Consider the following 22807-nt stretch of genomic DNA (forward strand, 5'->3'; position numbering starts at 1 on the left):
ATTGTTGGATAAGTGTTAAAAATATTCGAAAATTTGGAGCCCTCTAGAAACCAAGTACGTATAACGCATGCTTGTATTAAATAAAACAAACTTAAGTAACGTAGTTTAAAGTATATTCCGTAGATAACTTACATTAGTGAAATTGATGTATTACGTATAGGTAGTCGACGTAACGCTTGGGAAAAATGTTAAATTCGCATTTGACCCAGTTTTCCCAACCCTGTTTATCGTATTACTTCAACGGTATGAGAGTTGGAATGAATTCACACTTTGTTCCATTCCACATATAGAAAGCTAAATAAAGTTTTGAATATAGCGTAGATTCATTTAAAATCTGACCTTTTAGCCGGTTGCCTGCAGAACTTAACTGAGATCGGCCACAATGCATATCGTATAATTATTTGCTGGGGCAGTTTATCTCATTTCACTCAATTTCAAATCATTTTAGTATACTTTCGGACAAAATACGAAAGCATCTGAGATGACGGCCTTCTGCGGTCAGGTAAACTGAGTTTATCTCTTCTTCTATGTTTAATTAAAGTCACGTATAATAACGAATGTCGAAGTCGAATAAAAAATTGTTCTCTTCAAAATCTAATCTAGTTCTGGTCTCGAATCCTCAGCGGGGCTGCAATCCCTGTAAAGGATTCTACAGTCTTCGCCCCGAAGACCCGCCTGGCTGGCATCCTCAAGGAGTCTGTACCAGCCGGAAGAAGCCTCCAAAGAAGTTTCGACAGTTCGTCTGCAATGCCATGAGTAAACAGTGTATGATTAATGTACACGCTTGACGTTTAAAAATGCAAAAATTACAGCTTACGTCAAGTATTTGGCCAGAAGCTTGCCAGTTCTTCCCAAATGCTGACCAAGTTTTTTATTCTCAAGACACAGAGTACGCTGCATGCAACGTATCTTGGTATCCTCGCTCAAGACGTCTTCGATCTCGGGGAGCTGAAAAAACACCAATTTTTGAATTTCGTGTAATCATCGTCTGTCGTCAAGTTGGCCGTAATTCAAGAGAAGATTATTTTTCAGGAAAGTCAAGAGGGATTCTCCAATCCTCGTACCATGGGATCCGTTCCGTGGATTGCGACGACGTCACGTTTTTCGCGCAACGATAGGGCCTCTTTTTCTCTTGATGCAGATATGGTGTTCTGGACTATGGCGAAGAGTAGAAGAAGCCCGATGAAACTGACAATGGCAAAATGCTTTTTAATCGACGCTAAAGTGTTCTCAGTGTTTTGGGTTGGAAAAACAGGATGTGCGTCTTCTACCGGAGGACCGACTTCGTACGGGTACGGAAAATATTCCGACCTCAGTGCGACGGCCCCGTTTCGATTGAAGCCCTGTCCTGTAATTAAATTACGTCTCGATTAAGGATAATCTGTGCTAAATGACGGGGGTAAACAAACTGATTAAAGGTGAACGGGTGGCCGACAGCCGCAGAGAAAAATAACGACTCTTCAAGGCTTGTGCGATTAGCATATACGACGTCACTCGCGACCTTTAAAATTATATTACTCGTGTCTCATTAATCAGTCTCGTAATTTTTCCATGCGGTGCTGTGACACCCCGGGTCGTTTACAACGCTTCCGTTTTAATTGGCAAAAATTTACAATCAAGCCGGAAAATTCTTTTCTCCTGCATTGTAACGTGGCTGTGAAAAAAACAAGAATAAATACTGCATCGAACAAACCCCAATTGAACGTTGACGGCCGTTTACAACACCCGCGTCACACTATCCGCAAAGGGTGAAAAATTTTCAACGAATTTGTACGTAACTACAACACTCTTTTCATTGATTTTACTCCTTCAAAACTAGCCACTTCTACTTGCCTGACAAATAATGACTCGAGATGAAGTTTGGCGGAGGAGTTTGCGTTTCGGAAATGATTGATGACAACGTGTCCGGTTGACTCCAAGTCCAGCCGCCGTCGGGATTTTTGTTTTCCTTCGATGCGACGAGTTGACTCTCCTGCGGAGACGCCACGGTGGTAAATTGCGTCTGATCGTTAGCCGAGCAGAATATTGCGAAACAGCAGCAGCTGAGCGATGCTGTTTTCCACGAGAATCCGAGAGTCATGATTATCGCGCTTTGTACGGATCTTCGAAGAATACTGCGACGAATGTCACCCTGTGGCGATCAAACGGCTTCTTCTGAGAATTCAAGAGGCACTTAATCACTCGTCAATTTGTTCCAGCGTATTTCCAGACTCCGTAAGGTAACTTGTTATATTCCGCTGTGTCCGATTGGGACAATTCGGGTAAATGCAAATAATTTCTTTGAGTGGATCGAATTTTTCACTCCGCTGAACGGACTGAGTGAAATGGGCATGAACTCGGCCTTTTCTCCTCGAGGGTTTCGTGCGGACCTGCTCGAGAAGTATCGAAAGTTTCTCCGTCAATTGTGTCCCGTTTTTGTTCTCATTCGAACGGTTTAAAAATACGGGAAACCGGCTCCTCGCCCAGTTGCACGTCTCTGTGTCTCGACGACACAGGTGTTCCTACGAAACGACTTGACAGAGATCGAAAAGTACGATTGGACACGTATGAGTCATCTCTCGGGTTTCCAAGGGTTAATTCTGCTTCAGCTTTTCGAAGAGTTTGCCGATGATGCGAACTTCTCTATATGCTATACAAGGTATTGATTTCAGACACCCAACTCCGAGTCTGGCTGCCAGGTATCCACCCCTCGTAACTGACAATACCTACTTTATGAGCACAACCAAGCATGAATTGCATCGCATGTGTATGATTTCAACGCCGCTCGTGAATGCTCGGCAAGAACAGTGGAACCTGTAATAAATATCTTGGATATCATGCGCAAAACCAGCCAATGACGTTGCGGATTACGAAGAAGACAAAAAACAGACAAGCAGCGAACCGCGTTTTCGATACGCAAATCTACCCTCCTCCTACGTTTCAAGTCAGTCTGCAAAAATCGAAGCTTACGCTACTTTATCGAATTCGACACGGTACGCCAATTTTATACAACTCCGACTGTGTCCTCTAACAACCAGCCTTACCTCGTAGCGACATATTCGTATAGAATGACCAGCGGTCTCAAGTACAGGCGTTATATTTCACGTGAGGAAAAAAGTGGGGGGGGCGAAAAAAATGCCGAGTCTTATCCGTCGCGGGTAGTGTTACCACATTTTTTTTCTGCCCAAGGGCGAAAACGGAGATTTGGGATTCAAGGCTACGCCGTATCGTAGATTGTAAGAGGCGATGGTTAGATAGGTAGTTCTTCTTTTCACCCGCGGGTTTCTCGCCGCTCTGGAATGGGATTCCGGTGGATGGGGAGTCTGAACTCCAGGGGTTGCTATGGCGATGGGGCGGCAAAGGACGAGGGCTGCACACCCCGACGGACGCAACGTTCGGCTGTCTGGAGCCGAGGCGAGGGCGGCAAGAGGGACGGACGCCATGCGCCCACGCCGAGGACCTGATACATGACGTTGTCTGACGGCGCATACCGAATCTTTGCTTTCGCTCGTTCCGAATCAATGAAGAATCGCGGAAATCTTGGGACGAGGATTACCCAACCCTTATCGCCGCGATTTCGTTTTATGCCTAAATCTGCCCCTGTGGAGTCCGCGTCTCTTTTTTAACACTTAGACAATTTTCGTACCAATTTCACTTCTCTCTTTTCCTCGCCATGCTTAATTTCTACTGGTTTTTTTTCTTTTTTTTTACGAAATTTATTTCATTTTTTTATCAAGACATTAATACCGCGTAAAATCGTCGCCAGATCCTCTAAAATCAATGAGCAGTCAAGATTTCAAAAATCATATGAATGTGTGCTATTAATTTAGATATACTTGAAACATAGGACACTCCGTTAACTTTGGTAAGAAGTTTTCTATGACTTTTGAAAATATAACAGAAAGTTGGAGGATGTTATCAGATTATCGACCGTATGGAAAATTATCGCTGTTCCTGCTGATCAGCCTGCTATTTTATTTTTAATTTTTGCCCACCAATTCACTTGCCATTTTCATTACACGTTAATTGTACATTAGAATGGGCAAAAACCACGCGTTCATGAATATTGATTTCCTTTCTCTGTTCCGTTTTAAATTTCAATTTATATACGACTTCATTCGATCTCTTTGGTTATCAACTGTTTTCTCAGTCTTTCGATAAATTTTCAACTCCAATCCTAACATGTCACACACTTTTCTGCTCACTTCCATTTCCTTACGAATCACCCTACCGTGACCTCTCACATTCTGAGATCAGCTTATGATAGATGTACGAACTGGATATCCACCCGTGTTCTCGGACTGGAATTTTTACCGCGGACGGAAAGAACGTCTCAGAGGTGTACTTCAGTACAGCATCCTAAATGTGGAGAATGTACGAGTTTATTTCTCTCGGGTTGACCAAGACAGTCGCTAGATTTTCAGGAATCTTCTGAACTGGATTCCTGGCTGTCGGGCTGTTTGAGTGACGCATATATCAGCGGGGTGGTACATGATATGAAACAGATTTATCTGCCAGGACGATATGTCGTTATAATCGTCAGAAATTCGTCTCGTAGTCATTAGTTTGTCATTAAAATCATTCCGTGTACCTGATCTGTTATCGAGGTCAGAAGCTGTTCACATCCGCGGAACAAGTTGCACCACGATGCGTCGATATATCGGAAAAGTGTATTTTTAGACCGTGCTCAACCCTCTTCATATTGTTCTACCACCTGCGATTTCCGTGCTGATCGAACCCCTTGTTCTTCTACCTCTGTGCGCGGATCTCGAATCTCAATTCTTGGCGAACTATTTAAATCATGCGACGGTTTCCTTTCGCATGCCCGTAATTTCATCGAAAAAAAGAAATTCGAGAACTCAACAGTTGTATAATACTATGCTACCGGAAAAAATAAGTGTAACATAATTTTCCAGTACTAGCCCAATTCTCCGTAGCCGCAAAACAGGGAAGAACCTGAAAAATCAAATCACTAGGAATCAGAGCTCATCTCGTTCTTCTTATCATTCCGATCTGGTTTACCCCAGCAAAGTGAAAGCGTCGGATAACCGACGGCAACTAACGGATTCCGATCGGAAGCAGCTTTAACGCTGAATGCTGTGTCTGATCGCAGCGGGCTATTACCACTTTGAAACACGCGAGGCAGTTCGCTGTTCAAATAGCTGTGAACCGTCAGGATTACCGCTAGTTGTGATTGGAGGAAAAAATAGCAAAAGTTCCGGGATTCTGGTTTATAACCGATCGTAGTAATGACCGAGTTTCAGTGAAAAAGTTCTGCACGGTGCGATGCGAATACAGGCGCGCTAATGCGATTTAACTTGTATGATTTAATTTATATGACGCGGGATAAAAATTCTTGATAATCGACTCGCCGAGTTTCACGACCCTATTTTTCTCACTTCCGTCGCTCCGACAACCCAGCCAGTTGAGCATTGATCGGTTTGTTTTTGTTTTGCCCCGCCAGCCTGAGGAGGTAATTAACTATCCGGGATATAATAATATCACAGCTCGGCTTCACCCACCCATCCACCCAACTTACCTCTACCTGCAGATTTTCCAGATCTAGGCCAATGTTATTTCGTCGGGAAATCACGCCCGAGCGGGTTTATCCATCCTGCGTAAATGTTACCGGGGATCATTAATTAATCCACCCCAGCACAATTTCGCACGAGCTGCTCGATAATTTTACCATTTTATTTTTATTTCAAGCCTTGGGTGACGAATGTTCGGCCAAAGTCGCGTCCGACATATTTCATTTTTCAATTCATAAACCACACCGCCTTTTCTTCTCTCCCTCGAGGTTTAATCGTCGTCAGACTGCAAAGAAAGAGGGCACGACGATGAGCACGCCACGTGCAGCTATTCAGGCTAAAGAAGCTCAATGGTATACCTACTACCAAAAAAGTGAGCGACAGGCTCTTTGCGCAACAATGTAACGTAATTGTCGTTCCAGCGTGGAGCAACCCTTGCGAGAAAAAGGAGGTTATATATTTAAACGGGGGTATTTGAGTTGCGTGGCCTGGACCTAGATACGTGCGTCCGAGCACAAGGACGTATAACACTTATGGACGTCCTTCATCCTTTCAATTCTTAAGCTCAAGGTTCGGCCAAGATTTGTTAACAGGTTTCCACGAAGTTTTCAGCTGAGGATACTCAAGGAAGGAGTTGAATTCTCAAATCCTTGCTTTCACGTAATTGGAACTTCGCAATTGAAAGCCTCTTTCACCTAAAATTGACAGCCATCTGTGCGTCTCTACGTGGAACCTAAATTACATGCCGTAATAATCGAGATTAAGCTGACGCTATAGTGACCGAGAGTAAGTCGGATCCTTACGGTTGTCCAAAGTTCCAGTTCGTCGAGTGAGTGAAAACTCGGTAGCAAGTCGAGCTTCGATGCCACATTCCAATAATCTGTAACGTGTTATCATAGTAGTCGTATTCATATGAATTTAGGTAAATTAAATTATTATTCCCACTAATCGTGTACCAGCAATTACATGTTTTCAGACTACATAGTTTATTTTTCACTTATTAAAGTGACTTGAAGTTTATTTTATTCCTGATCTCTGTAGTGAGTGAGCTCGAATTTTTCTTCAATCCTTACGAACTTGAGCTTTTCACTCAAGACTATCGATAAAGTCCGAAGGCGATGATTCTTATTCGATTTAAGAAGACACCGTCACCCCATTGTAGTCTTCACAAATACTCGAGTGCTACGAGGAAATTGGATTTCACACCTGCGTTTAAAAGTGCCTAGAAAAGCTGTATATAAAGCTGTATGTAAAGAGTGTCGTGTAGCTTCAGGAATGGGATACAAAAAACACATCGTGTGCTGTCGGAATTTGTGAGGGTGATAAAATCGACCCTTTTGCGAGGCGTGTCCGATATTTAGTGGTCTTCACGGATCGTCAAGCTTCGGATTAATCCGGAAAACTACCACATTCCGTATCGAAGCGCGAAAGCCACCATCTTGCCTGACCCAGTCTAGCTTATTTTGTACTCGATCCGCTGAGCCACGCGATAAACACATGACTGTATTAATTCCGGCTGGGTATCCTATGTTATCTCTTCTCATTACACGTACACTCGATGAGAATTTGGCTTGTCGAGATCCGCATATCGCGCTAATTAATCGGCCGTTGCAAATCTTGACAGCAAATTTTCGATCCGGATACACAGCTGCACATGCGGATCAAACACAGTACGGTGTTTGAACGAGATTTATCAAATTTCCTACAGATAATAAGATAGAGTTATACGTGTCCTGCTATCACTGGAAATCACCATCTCTCTATCTCTTTAGCTTATACCGTTTTCAGAGGATCGTAAATGTACTCGTGTGGATGAAAAATCACAGGAAAATACAGATTTGAAAGCAGGATCACGAAAAATACTGATTAAAAAAAACCGCTCAATTGAAACGAAATGTGCACGTTATACATATACGTCAAAGTGAGGACATGCGCCTGTGTCTCGGGTCCTCCGATTTCACGCTGCGACGAAACGGCTGAAATGACGTTGCGAAAACGGACTCGAGGGGAGATCTTGATTTATGAGTCTGTTTTCGACACTTCTTGCTCCCCCGGTTGTGGATATCTTCCGTCTTTTCTAAAGACGAAGCACTGCTCTAGTGGTTCCCTGATCGAGAAGGGGGAGCGCGAGCTGAGCTGGAGGAACGGCGGGGCTCCCACGATATCAATAATAAATCAAGGATAATTAAATCTCTCGTAGAAGCCCGCGACAGAGGCCCGTTTTCATTACGGCCGCATACCCGAGGTTCAGTTCGGATAGCGAACTCAGTGACGGAGCTCTCTGATAAACGCGAGCGGCCTGTTGGGCGAAACTTTGATTGCGATCATCGTTACGAGGAAGTATTATTATTCACGATACGATGCTTGGAATATAGGTGTGCGTAATTTCTGAGTTGGTCGTTTCCCTCGGAAGTGTCAGTCGCTGTCCGTGATTCAGTCCAATTATATTTCCAACGTATAGTTGCAGACTACGCGCGTCAGACGATGTTTGTTTACCGTCGTTTTTAGCTATTTAGGAGCCTGGGAGAGGCGGAGAGCTTTTTGCCCGCCTCGGAGGAATCGCGTGGGACGAAGAAGATTGAAATCCACGTTAATCCGTGGTACATCGAGAATTTGACGGAACGTCCGGTTTTTTGGTGCTTTCGACATTCCCTGTTCTCTTTCTGGCGGACCGCGAGGACGGGGATGGTGGTGGATTGAAAAAGCGTCGTCGGTGAGTAGGTAAACCATATCTTCACGGACGCGAAGGAGCCGTCGGTGTGTGAGTCCGCACCCTCGTCTCTCCAACCCCAGAGGCTCCCTTACGCCCCCGCCACCCTTGATGCCCGCGACGGCGGCCGTTCGCGTTATCGAACGAATGCGCGCGCAGTGAGCACACCGAGGGGCGTTCGTCTTGGCTGGCGGACACGAAACCACACCAACAGGACAGTTTGACAGAAGTTGCAGCTCTCCTGAGGAGCGCCCTCGAGGCTATCATCGGCGCTGTGAAACCGAGCAAGTGCAGTTCGTTGACGCGAGCGGACGACGAGGTGCTTCTAGAGTATTCCGACGATCACCGCGTGTCGCATTACTGCACATATTAAGGATTATCATCTCCTCGTTCTACGCCTGCAGAGACTGTGATATAGTGAGAGTAATTTATTGTTTTATTGACACCGTGCGGAGGACTGTGATAGAGAGTTGTTATACTCGTATAAGCGTGTAACGAGTATCGCTTATACTCAACAAAGATGCAGAACATTCTCGCATGACCGCGCCGGCCTTCCAACGACCAGCCGACCGTGTCACCCGTAGTAAACAACAAGTGCAGTGCTTCGTCGTAAACGCTCGACCGTACAGGTGAACCGTAGAACGTTATAATCGAAGCCCATCGGTGGTGAGAAGAGGGTATAACTAAAATAAATCGCAAACCGCCCAGTCGTTGGGGGAGGAAGCGAGAGTAGCCGAGTGGATCAGCGGTGAGCTCCAAGGAGAAGGAAGAAGGCGGAGGAACCGGAGGCGGGTGCCGAGAGATTCGCGAAGGGGAATCGATCGCGCGATCGCCATTTTGCCGGGGCCCTTGTACCGCGGTGCATCTTCCCCAGGTTGCACAAGGAAGGACCACCGCCTTGGGTTCCGAGTATCGTGCGGCAGGGTGCAACAGCCACGAGGCCAAGACGACGAGGGCCCGCAACCGTTTCGCTTAGGGGTTTTGGGTATTGATCGTCTCCGAGCAGCCGGGGTTCTCCGTTCTTCAGGGCGGCCATATTAACTGCCCGAAGCTCAAGACCGAAGGCAGGCTGGGCGGTCGGCTGAGCGAGGTGGTGGGTCCCGCCGTGGAGGAGGCCATTGAGCCCTGGGATGCACCCTCGCTGACGGGACCCAGCGGGACTTCGACGCCGAGGCAGGCGCCGCCGCCACCCCCGCCCCCGCCCCTACCGCTAACCGCGTCCTCGCCTAGCCCCCCGCGACCCCCGAGGCCGCCACCACCCCCGCCGCCCCCGCCCCAACAGCCCCAAGCCCTCGCCGTACCTACTCGGGCGAAGCTCGCCTCCGCGGCCAGGGCCCAAAACAAGAAGATGGGGACCGTGCTGTCGTTCAGTCCGCGGGACCGGCGTGGGTCCGGTTACCCGACCGCGGCCCATCAGCACCCCGCCGATTTCACCCTGAACAACTTCAACTATGAACAGCTGAACAACGCCAAAAACCGCGAGAATAAGGGCACGTCCTCGGTCGCGCCGGCGCCGACGAATCAGCCCAACAACAACTCGCTGCAGAACAATAATATCAATTTGAACTGCAACGACAACGCGAGGATAATATCCGAGAAGAATGCCCTCGACAAGAACCTCAAGAAGCACTCGCTGTTCATTAACGCTCTGTCGTGGAAACGGTTCAGCACTACCAACAACAACAAGAAGAAACTTGACAACAAAAATAAAAACATTACCTTCAGACAGCCTCTCGACAATATACCCATCGTTGATAAGAACAAGAACATACAGACCCCGCAGGTGAGTTAATTACGTCGTACGTTAGCTGCTCTTATTATATTTAGATTGAGTATTATAACGTACCTACGCTGTAAACTCGGAATCATCAGATAAGCGGTGATGAGTCTGATTCGCCTCGTCATCCTTCTCCGCGCGACGTTAAAACGTTGTCCAAGTCCTTATCAATGTCTAGATAACGCGTAGCCCGTTTGCAATGTGTTTGTGATTGTTTTATTTCTTAATTCTTTTTTCCTCCTTGCTCTAATTTCTCAACTCCGACATTGACGGTTCTCGAGACTTTTATTATTCAGCGTCGACGCTCAATGACTAATTCGAGGTTGCACCTACAACTGTTTCGTTAGTTCGTCGATGAATAAATACGCGTCTAGTAACGATTGCCTCGAACGAAAGTTAGTTCTTCGACTTTGGACATTGCATGACATTGACACGAGATTACTCATCAACGTCAGATCGTATCGCGCACATTGTGATAATAACTTGACGAGTACACGTAGACTAATCGCGTTCCATAACGATTCGCTTACCACAATTTTCACTAGAACCGGCACCCTTTTCACAGATCAAAGTACCCGTGACAAACAACAATCACACGACGCACAATCCAACCTGTGAAAAATTGGTCCAAAAACCTCTGCCCCCCGGCCCGAGGAAGACTGTTATTCAGGCCTCGACGTCGGAGCTGCTCAAGTGCCTCGGTGTCTACCTGCATGGGAAATGCACACGGTTGCGCGACTTCCAGGCTGGCGACGCGGTCGTTTGGCTAAAGAAAGTCGACCGGAGTCTGCTACTTCAGGGATGGCAGGTCAGTGAAAGAAAACCGATAAACAGTATCCGAGGAGCAGTCGAAACGATCCGCATTGACCGGGCGGATAACCGGCGTGCAGAGAACGTTACCCGGGGGCGTTGCCTTCGTTAAAACTCAACCCCATTTTGAATTTGCATTGTCGAACTGGGCCGGGTCGATAGCGCGGTAAATCCGATGAAATATCGTCCCTAATGGTATTCCAACAAAACAATCTCTCTAATGGTCCGACATCAAGCGACGTGGTGGATCGTAAATATTTACGAAAGCAGCGCCTGCGCAACGGTCGTTCGAATTTTTCCCCCAAGCCTTGCCGCTGGAGGTTGAATCCACTCGCTGGAAGACGGGTCAAAATGCCCCCTGTTATCCCCGGGGACCTGGACTCGTTTCGCTCGACACGGGGCGAGGCGTTTGTTCGACCAGCAATATGTTTCATCGGCCGCAGCCCTAAACCGGCGATGAAATCGGACCGTAAAACTGGAAGTGACGGTCCGAGACCGGCTGATGTAACGCACTCCGTATGCCGACTGTTCTATTTCATCGAACGGTGATTAGATTTGCAAAAGCTCAACATCCCCTGCGCTCGAGAGCTCCGGGAAAGCTCGTTTCGAGCCGGGGTGATTAGTGGTCGGGGCTTGCGCCGAGTAATCAGTGGACTCTTGGCCTAGTGCGGTTCGCTTGGTTATAGACTTGGTTTCGATGAAAGGGACGCGTGTCTCGCGGAGCGTGCAATCCTATCCGAAGAATCGACACGACGCGGACGTTGAGAGGGTGCCCGCAGCCCGACTCGTACATTCCACCGCTTCCTTTCACCGAAAACCCATTAGCCGGAACGAACAATGCGCCACGGTCCTTATCGGTCCCGATACAAGGGTCCTCGAAATCTCGAAGGTTTTACGTCCAAGCCCAAGAGTCGTCGTCGGCTGGGTGTGACTTACACTCGGGAATTATAGCGGGAGACTCGAGCTCGTTAAGTGAAAATTTGATGACTTTGATGATGAGTTGTACATACCGAGTACCAAGGTGACGCGGATCAGGGTCGAACGCACAGTATTCTCGCAGCTGTGGTGCAGCCACCCTTACCCAGTGCACCTAAAAGGCTACAACGCGCGCTGCTACGTCACGCGAATAAACACGCAGCGGGAAGCTTTCATCCGTACGGTTACACGCGGTTTAATTGCATCCGTATTGCGCCAGCCGCAAAGGGACGTCGCGACGCCCCACGGCGCAGGCATTACGTTAACGTCGACGCGTCGATATTGCGAAGAGGAAACTGATGCATGGGATCAAAGCTTGCGTATCAAAGTCAAAGCCAGAGCGAAACTGGAAAAGAAGCGCAATCATTATCTCTGCACGAATCTCTACGTAGATACCTGCATATTCATTTTCTATACAACAGGTTGCGCGATTCGAGCTTTTCGAATCGAACCGCACCCTTCGTCCGCATTTCCTCGAATTTTCGATAGCTTCGTTAACGCCGGATGCGACGGGACGTCATCCGGGGGCCAGACGCCACCCTCGCCCCAACAGAGGGCAATGCCTCCCCGGCAACCCCAAACTCCGGGGGGTGTGCAGAAATGCCGAAGGGGTCACGTGCGCGGGAATTAGACTTATGGGTGGTGGTGCGTTGTACGCCAAAAGCGAGGGTGCTTGCGCGTAGCGTACGTGTGTGTAAGAAAGCGCGATTACGTAGGGCACACGCGCGTGGAACAGAGCCGACTGATCAGCCCCCCGTGGGGAACGTGTGGAAAAATGCGTAGCTGATACAAGGGCATTCAACCTTTGTGCGTAGCAAAAAGCTCCGCGAAGCTGTGTAAGTCGTATAAGCACATCTGCGTACAAGCTGCAGGGGTGTTACGCGTTCCGAGTCCCGTGGGTTTGGAACTTGCCAAATTACGTCTGCTAGGGAATTCTTGAGGGAATTTAGGTTGTTTAGGAAACGCGGGAGGGATCCTTCTGCCCTTCAAGTTGCACATAATTAACCAGCTTGCGAATGAGCGTCCGCTTGACGAAGCGCCGGAATCACCAGCCCAGATTTGCCTGACAGTCGGAGCGTGTTCAAAAAGTTTACACTTTGAATAAGTAAGCAGCTCTCTTTTACTGTTCCTACTTTTCTCGCTGTGATACCACTTCGGAAATCATGCTACTTCGACTAGTGGTTTTATGCATTCGCTGAAAGCCCTCCACCTCTTATTTGTCGCTGTTAAGCGCTGCAGCTTAATTGAGGCTCGTGAGCTCATTTCACGGTTCGTCAAACGCACGGTGATTATCAATGTGGCAGAGGTGTTTAGTAGTTGATCAATATTGACTGTTCGTTATTCAAATACCAAATTTTTTATTCCATTTCCGAAAGGATTCATTTAGACAAATTTTCAACGACTCTTCACGCGTGCGTTTCGTTTACAGTATTCACAGTTAGTGCTTTTACTAATTCTGCCGCACGGCTGTTACGCCTTTGGGTCTCGGTCGAGGACGGTATATCCAATCCCACTTCTCTGCCACCAGTGCACACCATGATTCGTGAATGCAAGGACCGTTTTCGTCGCGTCTGACGTATCCTGGCTTGCACACACATCCGTTACGTATACAAACCTGAAGAATAAATAGCATGGTCGTGTATTAGTAGTCGATGTAATTTTTCAAGAAACAAGATTGTGCAAAAATGATAGTGATAATTCGTTACTTAAAATTACACAACCGATTGCCTACCTTGGGACAAAATTTTGGCTTAAGTTGACCGCATGTGAATTCACATGGATTTCCACATTTCGTCGTTATTGTGTTCGGTCCGCAATATGGTAACGCGGGGTGCACCGATATTATGTCTTGTCGTAAACTCGCCGCTGATAGATTTGTGCAATACAAAAAGTTGAGCTCAATATCATGTTCGTTTTTGATATTAATTTTTTATATCATAATTAACTATCGTTTAATGTTTTCACATTTCTTTGGTGATTCGTGTCGCCTTTTCGACGTACAAAAACGACCAATCTATTCGGAAAAGTCGAAAGTAATCGACTCTCACACAGTGAACGTGGAAAGAAAGAAATGAAATGCGAAATACTTACATGTGACAACGTCGAGTAAGAATAGAATCAAAGAAACATATGACCCACGTATCATGTCGACATTGGTCTGTCACGGTTCAGACAATACTGGTGAGATATTTTTTTCAATTTATTCACGGTTAAACATGTTCCTTGAACAGCCCACGCAGCTGTTATTCGACTTACAGCGAAGTGTCGTCCTCGTTACTTTTGTTTGTACAATTGCGACCATTTTATTCATCCATAATTATTTTTGCAATCCATTTCGAACGGAACGTACAACGGAGTTGCTACAAACAGAAAAATCAGTTGTGCCAAAACATGGCTTGAAGTTACTTATGTGAAAGTACGAATACAATCACTCAAGTGCATCTCAGTTGTTCGTTGCAAATTTTTGAGTTAAAACTTTGTGGTAAATGAAATCGTCTAGTTTTGCGATGGAAAAGCGAATCTACATACTTCATGAGTGGAAACAGATGTCTTGGTTGTGTTGCTAATTATTTCCACATAATGTGGTGCCGGAATAACATAACTAACGAGTTCGTAATCTTCTCTGGATCAGCCTGGATGTGCTTTCTTGATAACAACGTGACGTAATAGTTTTACAAATTTATTGAATCAAGGGCTGGGTGAAAAATGTGGGTATCCAACCCCTAGCACGTCTTATTTATTGTATTTAACTGCAGTCACAAACACCTTCCGTATTATCCTAATTATCCCGATCAGCTTATATCATATCATTATACACACGTATGTTAAAGATGCCACATATTTATGGCGATCGTTATTCACATTATGAGAGAGATAAAGTGACAATTTACATCTCCACAGTCCCTATTTCCTTCGCCTTACGATTCGTTCGCAAAGTTGTTCAAGTGTTTAGGACAATGGCGACGCACATGCGTTCTGCAAGATTAATTGTTTTTCAAATGAAACGAAGCTTAGGAGAGGTAGTGGCGATAATTGTGAAGGCCAGAACAATGACCTACATCTATATAACGTAAAGAATGTTGCTATCAGGCTATATAGATACACAGTAGCGACTGAGGTTGAGTTCATTCTAATCTACTCTGGCTTTTGGGTCGGATTTTATACGACTTAATTAGATGGCTTACGAAGTAATAAATGCTATCGGACTTTCGACAGAAATGAACTTACTAATCAGTACATATTTGTTTTTGTTATCTATAAATACATTTATTTATTGCCAAGAGTTGGTGAGGAGGTGGAAAAAGCTGCAGCCACCAGTTTTCTACCCCCCCCCCCGAGTCTCAGCCTCTTTTTTTTTCTACGTCCTTCTTCGGAGTCGCTTGAGGACATTTCTTTCTTATCTCCGTGCTTCGGCTACTGAAATTTCTATACCAGTTCTCAAAAGTTAATGACCTGATGATCGCATAGCTTATTGCAAAAGGCTTACTTTCGTTGGCTTGCATTCCGATGTAAAATTTTTCAAGATCAGTTACGATGAATGTACGATGTTATATAATTTTCATACCAGCTAAGTACTCTCGGAAAATAGAAGATTCGAACTTGAAAATAGTCTTTGAAGAGTTCATGTCAAGTCGAATTCCGAATAAAGTAAAATTTGATAATAATAATAATAATAATATTAATAATAACGCTGTGAGCATCCATATAAATAACTCACAGAGACACGTTTCAAAGCATGTTCGAGTAGAATATCAACATCTATGAGGGTAATGGCTTACACGAGAGTATCGTAATTAAATTCCACAGTGCTATTACACATTGTACCGTATAAGTGATAAGATAAAAATACCGCACAAGGTTCCGTGTAAATTCAACGCTCCATGAATAATCATTTAATTGGTAGTGGATCGTTAACGCAGGTAGAGTAAATACGTGGGCTAAATTAAAGTTGAATAGGATGTTGTGATGGTGTAACTGAATTCCCAGATCGTAGCCGGAACAACGTGGTAACGGTCAACTTTCAAAACACTCCATTATTGACTTGACATTTTACTACGACTTATTTTTTGTGCGTAATTGCAGTCAGCCAATTATAGATCGAAGATACGATCAAAGACATTTCTTCTTAACCGTGAACACTGTGACTTTTGCAACAAATTGTCCGAAAGGTTTTGCAAATCTGGAAAGCTCAGACTCAAACGCATCGCGCTGTATTTATAGACGCTGAAGTGAAATAATTAAAATTAAGTAAACTCTCGACGCGTTCCAAAAATTGATACATACCTATGTTGAATCAGTTTTATTCGGAGAAAATGATACAATCATCAGAGATTAGCATGTATTTGTAGGCGTAGTCTTTCATAGACGTCAACCATGACTTCAGTTCGATAATAAGAATGCTCATTTCTCATCCACTTTATGTAGGGCAATCCGATTTAAGGCGATCACACGATTCCAAGTAAATACTAGCACACAGTGATAAACTTCATCGGAGGGGCATTCCCTGAAATCTGTACCATATGCACGAACAATATTTGAACATTGGTGTTTGGGTAGTTGTGTATAAGTCCATGCAAGATTTGCAGTAGATTGGAAGGCAGATATAAATATATAATCATGCCCGTTAATGTGCATTCAACTCACGGAAAACCACGAAACATTCTACGTGCAAGATCTGTTCTTATAATAGTTCGAATGATGACGTTCGTTTCAGTCGTAGCCACTCAACAGTTTGTGATGAAAATATTTTTTACAATCGATATATCCGTTAAAACCATTTAAGTATTCACACAATCGTATGATGCAATGGTCAAGATTGAAAATGACACCACAGAAAAATATTCAAATACTGCTTAAACCATATTTTTCTAACCGAAAAGGCAATAAATTTATAATTGAAAAATAATAAATATTGCTATCAAAAGCAAACATTATCATTCGATGTACTTCACACTTGTATTATTACTGCAATACCTGCAACACGAAGAAAGAAAAACGAAACAAACACATTTCCATCAATAGAATCGCAAGATTCCTCCACTGAAGACTTTTTCTTGGTAGACATTTTCCGTATATAACCATGCCGGAAAACAAATCCAACTGCACTTATATCTTCTTCGGTTTTTAGTTAACTTTGCTGAACAATTAGATTGGCTACAGGGTCAAATATCACCCTCACAATTGATAGCGGTAATGAAACTTATAGCAGAATATAAAAACAAGTTCCATTCAATTCCGTATTCTTGACGAATTTATTAGGCACCAAAATGATACCGAAACTTCTTATATTTTCTAAAAATTTTTGCAACGCCAGTACCTTTCAGGATGTAACCTTTTATTCGCATATAAGTCGGAAAGCCTGATCGTGTTCAAATTCTAAGTAATGATGTAGGTATTTAAATGACGTATGCCCAACCTGCGTCATTCGCGCGAATAATGTAAAATAGTATAGTACATGGTACATGGGTATATAAATAAACACCGCAGATCGATACAACGGTTGTTCAGTAATTAAGTCGATCGATCAGGGCCGCAAGACAATAAGAAATTATAGCCGGTGAGCAATGTAAAACGTATCGTTGATGTACAAGGTAACCTGCACGTTTCGCACGCGGCTTCCAGGAGGAATTTGGTCAAAGTTGCAATTCACCTGGGAAATATATCGTATGTGACCTCACGCCCGTCACCATGAGTGATCGGAATGGCGCAGTAAAATCGACGGCAGCATCGTTACTGTAAGGCGAATTAAGCCAAACGTCGCTGGTCGGCGTCAAAGAGCGTGGAACACGGGGAAAAATCCAATTATGAGAATCCATATCAATATTTTTGCGATCCAGCGCAGCTGGTCATCCACGTCGTCGACGTCGGTGAACGAACAAATTTCTCTGTTCACGGGACGCGAGCTAGACGTAAAGTCGAGAGGGCAGTTCTCGATTCATGCTGGACAGCTCAACCGCGAAGCCAAAAAAATACCTCGTTATGTCTTGCGCACGTGTGGCGAGTCCACCGCCTAGTTTCAGGTGGAGGATAAAAATGCGAAACGAACCGTCACGCTCCGACCATCCGCTGATTCGAAACCTCGTAAAAACCGAATCTCAATTGAATTATTTTATTTCGAACGAAAGCAGAATGATTCACCCTGCAGTAAATATTGTAACCCGATCCCGTTTTCTTAAGGGTTTGGAAGAATTCTCAATTTCCTCGACAACCCCTCTAGTTCCTTCACCCTTCAGCTAGGGGGGTGATAATATGATTCAAGCCGGAGTCGCCGGTCGATAATTTCGATTAATCAACTTCTACGGGCCTTTGATTCGTCTTGGGTATAGCATCTACATCAACGCAACGCGTCAACACATTTCGTGACTCGAGACCGAAACGAGGGTGGTGTTGTCCAGGGTGAGGCAGGGTAAAAAGGGGAAAAGGCAGGGCGCCAACCCCTCGAATATCGACCGATCGACTCTACGTCGTACATTCATGCACAGGTGTGCTTTTACACGGAGTCGAATTTCGAAAAATAATCTCCGGAAACGAATGACGTAAGGTTGGAAGATGAGGAAATATTTTGTACCAAGACGGGTGACTTTGACTATTGAAATCCAGAAACCGGCACGTGTCGTTTAATTTGAACCTAGGTAACTTTTCACTGGCTTCCTTCGGTACAGTACGAGTTCAAAGCCGACTAATTTCTGGATGAGAATACCAAGGTGCCTGCAGCAGAAAACGAACAAAGCCGAAGTGATTTTTTTTTAATCTATAATAATTAATTTCCATTTTCGACTCTTGCGTGCTCCGAATACGCGAATATATGATTTCTCGGAAATAGAACAGCGCAATATGAAGCTGTTCTTAAGCGACTGGTTTCGGTACACCAGCCGTGACCAAAGCTGACCCAATTTATATAATTAGGTGAAAAGCTGCTGTGATGTGATGTAATTGAATATTTACTCCCGGAAATTTCCAGGTAACACGCTCTGCCCTGCCTTAAACATTCTGAAAAGCATGACTGCGCCGTTGGTATAAGCATTCCGCAATTGTACCACCCAGGCATCGATGTATGACTTATAAATACGCCACACTCGATACGCAGTCACCATTCCGACAGTACAGGGCGATTAATATTACGTACCTACGACAATAAAGCTCTGCGACTACCTCATCAAGTGGTTACGTATATCACGGCAAAAGTTACATCATACGTCATACTCCGATAACTGCAGCAGTAACTAGTTCCCGATGGGCTGGACGTTTGTCGTATAATAGATTCCGCGGCATCGCCGAGGCTCGAGAAGACGTCGTAAAATCATACCAAGCTATTTTATCCGAATTCGAGAAATCAATTACTTGCCATTTCCTTGGCGATTGGTTGAGTTCACCGGCTGCGCGTCGTTTTCCGCTGAATCAAGGAAACCGCTATCTCCGGGAAATAATTCGTACCGGTGATCAAAGTTAAACAGACGTGAGTAGATTTCGCCGGATCACGCAAGAGCGGCAGTTTAACATGATCAAGGCGCAAGTTTTTTGATATAAGAAACGAGAATATCAATTGTTGGTCGTTTTCCCTGTATCAAAGTAGATTTAAGTCGTTCAAAAAAAAAAAAAAAAATAAAGAAGAAGCGTACTCCACATTGACTACGGAAACATGATTCCAGCGTTTTCCTAAATCTAAACAATTTTTTGCGTGAGAGAAATTTTGATCGTAATAAAGGCAAATGTTTAAAGTCACAGCTCAAATCAATTTCATTATACATAACAGATTGGCAGTGATCAACACGAATCTCTCTTTGTTGTCGTGTATTTTGTGTATTCGAATCTAATTGTAACTAATCGAATGTGTTTAATTTTGTGACAAGTAATATTAGTATAATGTTTCATCGGATATCGTTCTCAGTAACTTCACCGTTCCACCGATCCTTCCGAAGTGTAATGTTTTTGTATCACACCAGATATCAAAATACCCTGTAATGGCGCTGCCACCACAGGCAATTAAATTATTAAGGACGTGCAAATTTTACAACGACGACGGCAGCAGGCTGCTGGCTAGAGTCCCCGGTATCGGGGGCATCGATCCTGTCGGGTCAACCAGAGGCCTCACCGACTTCGAGGACGTCGAAAGGTCCTCGAATCCTGCTTGACCCCCCTTGGCTCTGTCTTATCGAATTGAGAAGATCGCTCAGGATTTCTCCGTCTATCATGGAAGCTCGGAGTGTACCGCTTGTTGCGATAAAACTTGTGGCACGACCTCCGTTTTGGCTTGAAAGCACTCGTCACGTGACCTTATCGTACGCAAGCTTCTCTCTTCACTCTATTTCACTTCAACGAATCTTCTGAAACGAAAATCTGCTCCCGTCTATCTCTTCGTCGGTGTATGAGAAACGTGGGGCACTCCCGTCTATTTTTGCCGATGCCAATTAGCGAGATGTTTTCCCTGCATTTCCGGTCGCCCGCTTCTCGCTGCACGAGTCACAATTAAATGTTTTCGCGTGTTAATTTCACCCGCGGAGTGTTTTCCCCGACTAAGTAGGTTCAGCCAGGTAAATGGATCACCGGAGGCTGGGTGCGCAGGCCGGTTCTCCTCCTCTTCGTGGGGCGGATACCCCTGTCGCCGTGGTCCCGGATGAACTAGATACCTGGAGAACGATCGATGCCCTAGATGAATGCGGTCGCAGCGGCGGATGCGACCTGAATCGTTTTGCCCGCTTTCGTGCGGCCGGTTGCAGAGACCATTTTTATGTCCTCTACGGAATTATTATTGCACCTGAAACTGGGAAGGGGAGTGGAGTATATTGGGTCGATTCGATCCCTTCCGAAGCAGGAATCTTGGGATTGTTTACTTGCCGACCGATCCGAACTTCCCTGAATTTATGGGTCGAGTTTTACACGATCTTCATCCGGTTTCATATACCGTACCTTAAAGTTCTTGAAACAAGGACGCTAACTTTGAGGAACTGCCGAAGAGGTTTGCCGGAACCGCAATTCGACGCGCAGCAGTGAATTTTAATGGCGCAGTTTTTCTTTTTGTTTCTTCAATTCTTTGATCCATTGATAAAGTTTGCCGGGAGATTATTATACTTGAGATTATACTGCGGCGAACCCGACTCGGGTTTACCGAGCTATTGATTAGCCGATCGTTAAGGCTGTAGGCGTCTGCTGCTGGACTTGTAAGCCCTAAAACACGCGACATACGAACCGTGACTCACTCTTCTGTCTGCCACGATAAAACGGGCTCACTCGGCTTTCTCTGCACGCGAACCGTATTATTACACTTATCTTGAAAGGGAAAAGAGCCCAGTTTCTGCAAAATATTTAACCACCAGACAGATATTGAATGAATGGAGGAGAAAATAGAAACTATTTTCGAGACGATCGGTGAACCTTGGATCGTACAATTTCACCGTATCGACGTGTACTTTTTGCATTCGAGAAAGTGCAGCCCCGTGTTTGATACTTGTAAAAAATTTCATTCGTTTTTTTCACTCCGCTCTTAAGAGGATTGGATCTAGATTGCCCGGCGCTAACAACATCAATTTAATTACTCCAGGTATCTCCTTATGGATGGCCGAGGAATTATCGCGACTAGTTTCTTCCAATTATCTAATTTGTCACGAAGCCGTCTTCGCGTGACTTTTCTGAGCCAGGGGCAATAATTTCGTAATTCATTAATAAGAAGCCACGATTTACCTCGCAATCAGGCGAGAGTGACTCCGCCTCGTTCTTAATCTCTCCTTTTTCTTACCTTCGGCAGGACGTCGCCTTCATCAACCCCGCGAACGTCGTGTTCGTGTACATGCTGGTTAGAGAGTTGGTCGACGGCGAGGAAGCCTCGGAGAAGGAGCTCCAGGCGACGGTATTGACGTGCTTGTACTTGAGCTACAGCTACATGGGTAACGAGATAAGCTATCCCCTGAAGCCCTTCATTATCGAGGACAACAAGGACAAATTCTGGGACCGATGTCTCCTGATCGTCAATCGACTTAGCGCTAAAATGCTTCGCATTAACAGCGAACCCGGATTCTTCACGGAGATCTTCACCGAGCTCAAGGTCAGTGTGGACATTCACCGCACTTTGGACAGGAATGACAATATTCTTTACAAAGTTTACAACTGCATCTTATTTACCGAAATTGCTTACTCGTCGCAAGTTTTATTCCAGATTGGGAAACGTCGTAATAATTGTTTGCTCAACGAGTTTCATTCGATTTTTCGAGTTGTCTCTATTATCGGATATTCAATTCTCCCATTCAAATATCTGAAAGTTGGAATTTTTTAACTTCCGTTAGTCATTAAATGTTTGAGGATCAAACTCCTGGGTTGAAAACTAACGATTCCGCATCTCTTGCCAGTGATCAATACTCAGTATTTTTATTTTATGATAAACCATTGATTTTCAGATCACTACAGTTCTTTTGCAATCGGTGAATAAGTTTTCGAGTGAAAAGCTGACGGCTTTCATCTCTTCCTATTTGTACATTCGTAATAACATATCCAACATTAATTTTATGGATATCTACGATGCACGAGTACCTTTGTCAACAATTTCGAATGTCTGCTATTATCATTAAAATGGTGTTTTTCAATTACACAACCTTCCTTGGAGGAAATGGTGGCAGACTGTCCACTTACCTCTCAAGTTCCTCAATCAGCAAAAACTGTTAGTTTTGTTACCTTTATAGTGTATCTATATTACAGACGAAATTCTGTGTCCTGTGTGTAAGCAAGAAGAGAAAAATGATATCTGTGATGGTAATTGAGAAAATTCCTGTGATTCGCAGGCATGCGGAGCAGGAGATCGAGGAACCCTGGCTGGCAGCGGTCTGGAGCGGAGCCTCGTCGTCTCCGGAATCGCCGTGCCAACCAAGGCAGCTTGACGGAGTTACACACACCTGCTGGTGCGCATCGCCAGGCACGGGTGTGACGTCACGACGCTCTGACCGCCGGGTCGCCGACGAGGAGGAGCATCCGCGGCCTGATTCGTCCCTGTCGTCCCCGTCACCGTCGACCTCCGGAGGTGCCGCGCACCCGCGTCCT

At 45.0% G+C, this 22807-nt stretch overlaps 3 protein-coding genes across 3 annotated transcripts; 1 reads left to right on the forward strand and 2 right to left on the reverse strand.

Annotated features, from left to right (window-relative positions):
• Window positions 1-139: 139 nt before the first annotated feature.
• Window positions 140-2080, reverse strand: LOC124296621. Its single transcript, XM_046746678.1, has 4 exons — window positions 1834-2080; window positions 1065-1348; window positions 818-948; window positions 140-742 (listed from the first exon to the last, which is right to left on the reverse strand). Exons 1-4 carry the CDS (start codon window positions 2078-2080, stop codon window positions 595-597), a joined length of 810 nt encoding a protein of 269 aa, XP_046602634.1. The 3' UTR covers window positions 140-594.
• Window positions 2081-8379: 6299 nt separating this feature from the next.
• Window positions 8380-22678, forward strand: LOC107223316 (cyclin-dependent kinase 5 activator 1). Its single transcript, XM_015662964.2, has 4 exons — window positions 8380-10003; window positions 10563-10805; window positions 21525-21821; window positions 22552-22678. Exons 1-4 carry the CDS (start codon window positions 9569-9571, stop codon window positions 22645-22647), a joined length of 1071 nt encoding a protein of 356 aa, XP_015518450.1. The 5' UTR covers window positions 8380-9568; the 3' UTR covers window positions 22648-22678.
• On the reverse strand, window positions 13121-14008 carry LOC107223317 (cysteine-rich venom protein 1). The gene is made up of 3 exons (XM_015662965.2): window positions 13874-14008; window positions 13515-13648; window positions 13121-13397 (listed from the first exon to the last, which is right to left on the reverse strand). Exons 1-3 carry the CDS (start codon window positions 13926-13928, stop codon window positions 13233-13235), a joined length of 354 nt encoding a protein of 117 aa, XP_015518451.2. The 5' UTR covers window positions 13929-14008; the 3' UTR covers window positions 13121-13232.
• Window positions 22679-22807: the final 129 nt, after the last annotated feature.

Source organism: Neodiprion lecontei, chromosome 1, assembly GCF_021901455.1.
Source record: "Neodiprion lecontei isolate iyNeoLeco1 chromosome 1, iyNeoLeco1.1, whole genome shotgun sequence".
NCBI lineage: Eukaryota > Metazoa > Arthropoda > Insecta > Hymenoptera > Diprionidae > Neodiprion > Neodiprion lecontei.

Excerpts from the sequence above, each read along its gene's own strand:
- LOC107223317 (XM_015662965.2), bottom strand. The coding sequence starts at position 13,928 with ATGATACGTGGGTCATATGTTTCTTTGATTCTATTCTTACTCGACGTT. Across the intron at positions 13,649-13,873 it reads CTTACTCGACGTTGTCACAT|CGGCGAGTTTACGACAAGAC; the intron begins GTAAGTATTTCG and ends CAAATCTATCAG. Across the intron at positions 13,398-13,514 it reads AGCCAAAATTTTGTCCCAAG|GTTTGTATACGTAACGGATG; the intron begins GTAGGCAATCGG and ends TTTATTCTTCAG.
- LOC107223316 (XM_015662964.2), top strand. The coding sequence starts at position 9,569 with ATGGGGACCGTGCTGTCGTTCAGTCCGCGGGACCGGCGTGGGTCCGGT. Across the intron at positions 10,004-10,562 it reads AGAACATACAGACCCCGCAG|ATCAAAGTACCCGTGACAAA; the intron begins GTGAGTTAATTA and ends CCCTTTTCACAG. Across the intron at positions 10,806-21,524 it reads TGCTACTTCAGGGATGGCAG|GACGTCGCCTTCATCAACCC; the intron begins GTCAGTGAAAGA and ends TACCTTCGGCAG.
- LOC124296621 (XM_046746678.1), bottom strand. The coding sequence starts at position 2,080 with ATGACTCTCGGATTCTCGTGGAAAACAGCATCGCTCAGCTGCTGCTGT. Across the intron at positions 1,349-1,833 it reads CTCGAGTCATTATTTGTCAG|GACAGGGCTTCAATCGAAAC; the intron begins GCAAGTAGAAGT and ends ATTTAATTACAG. Across the intron at positions 743-817 it reads CTTCTGGCCAAATACTTGAC|ACGAACTGTCGAAACTTCTT; the intron begins GTAAGCTGTAAT and ends ATGGCATTGCAG.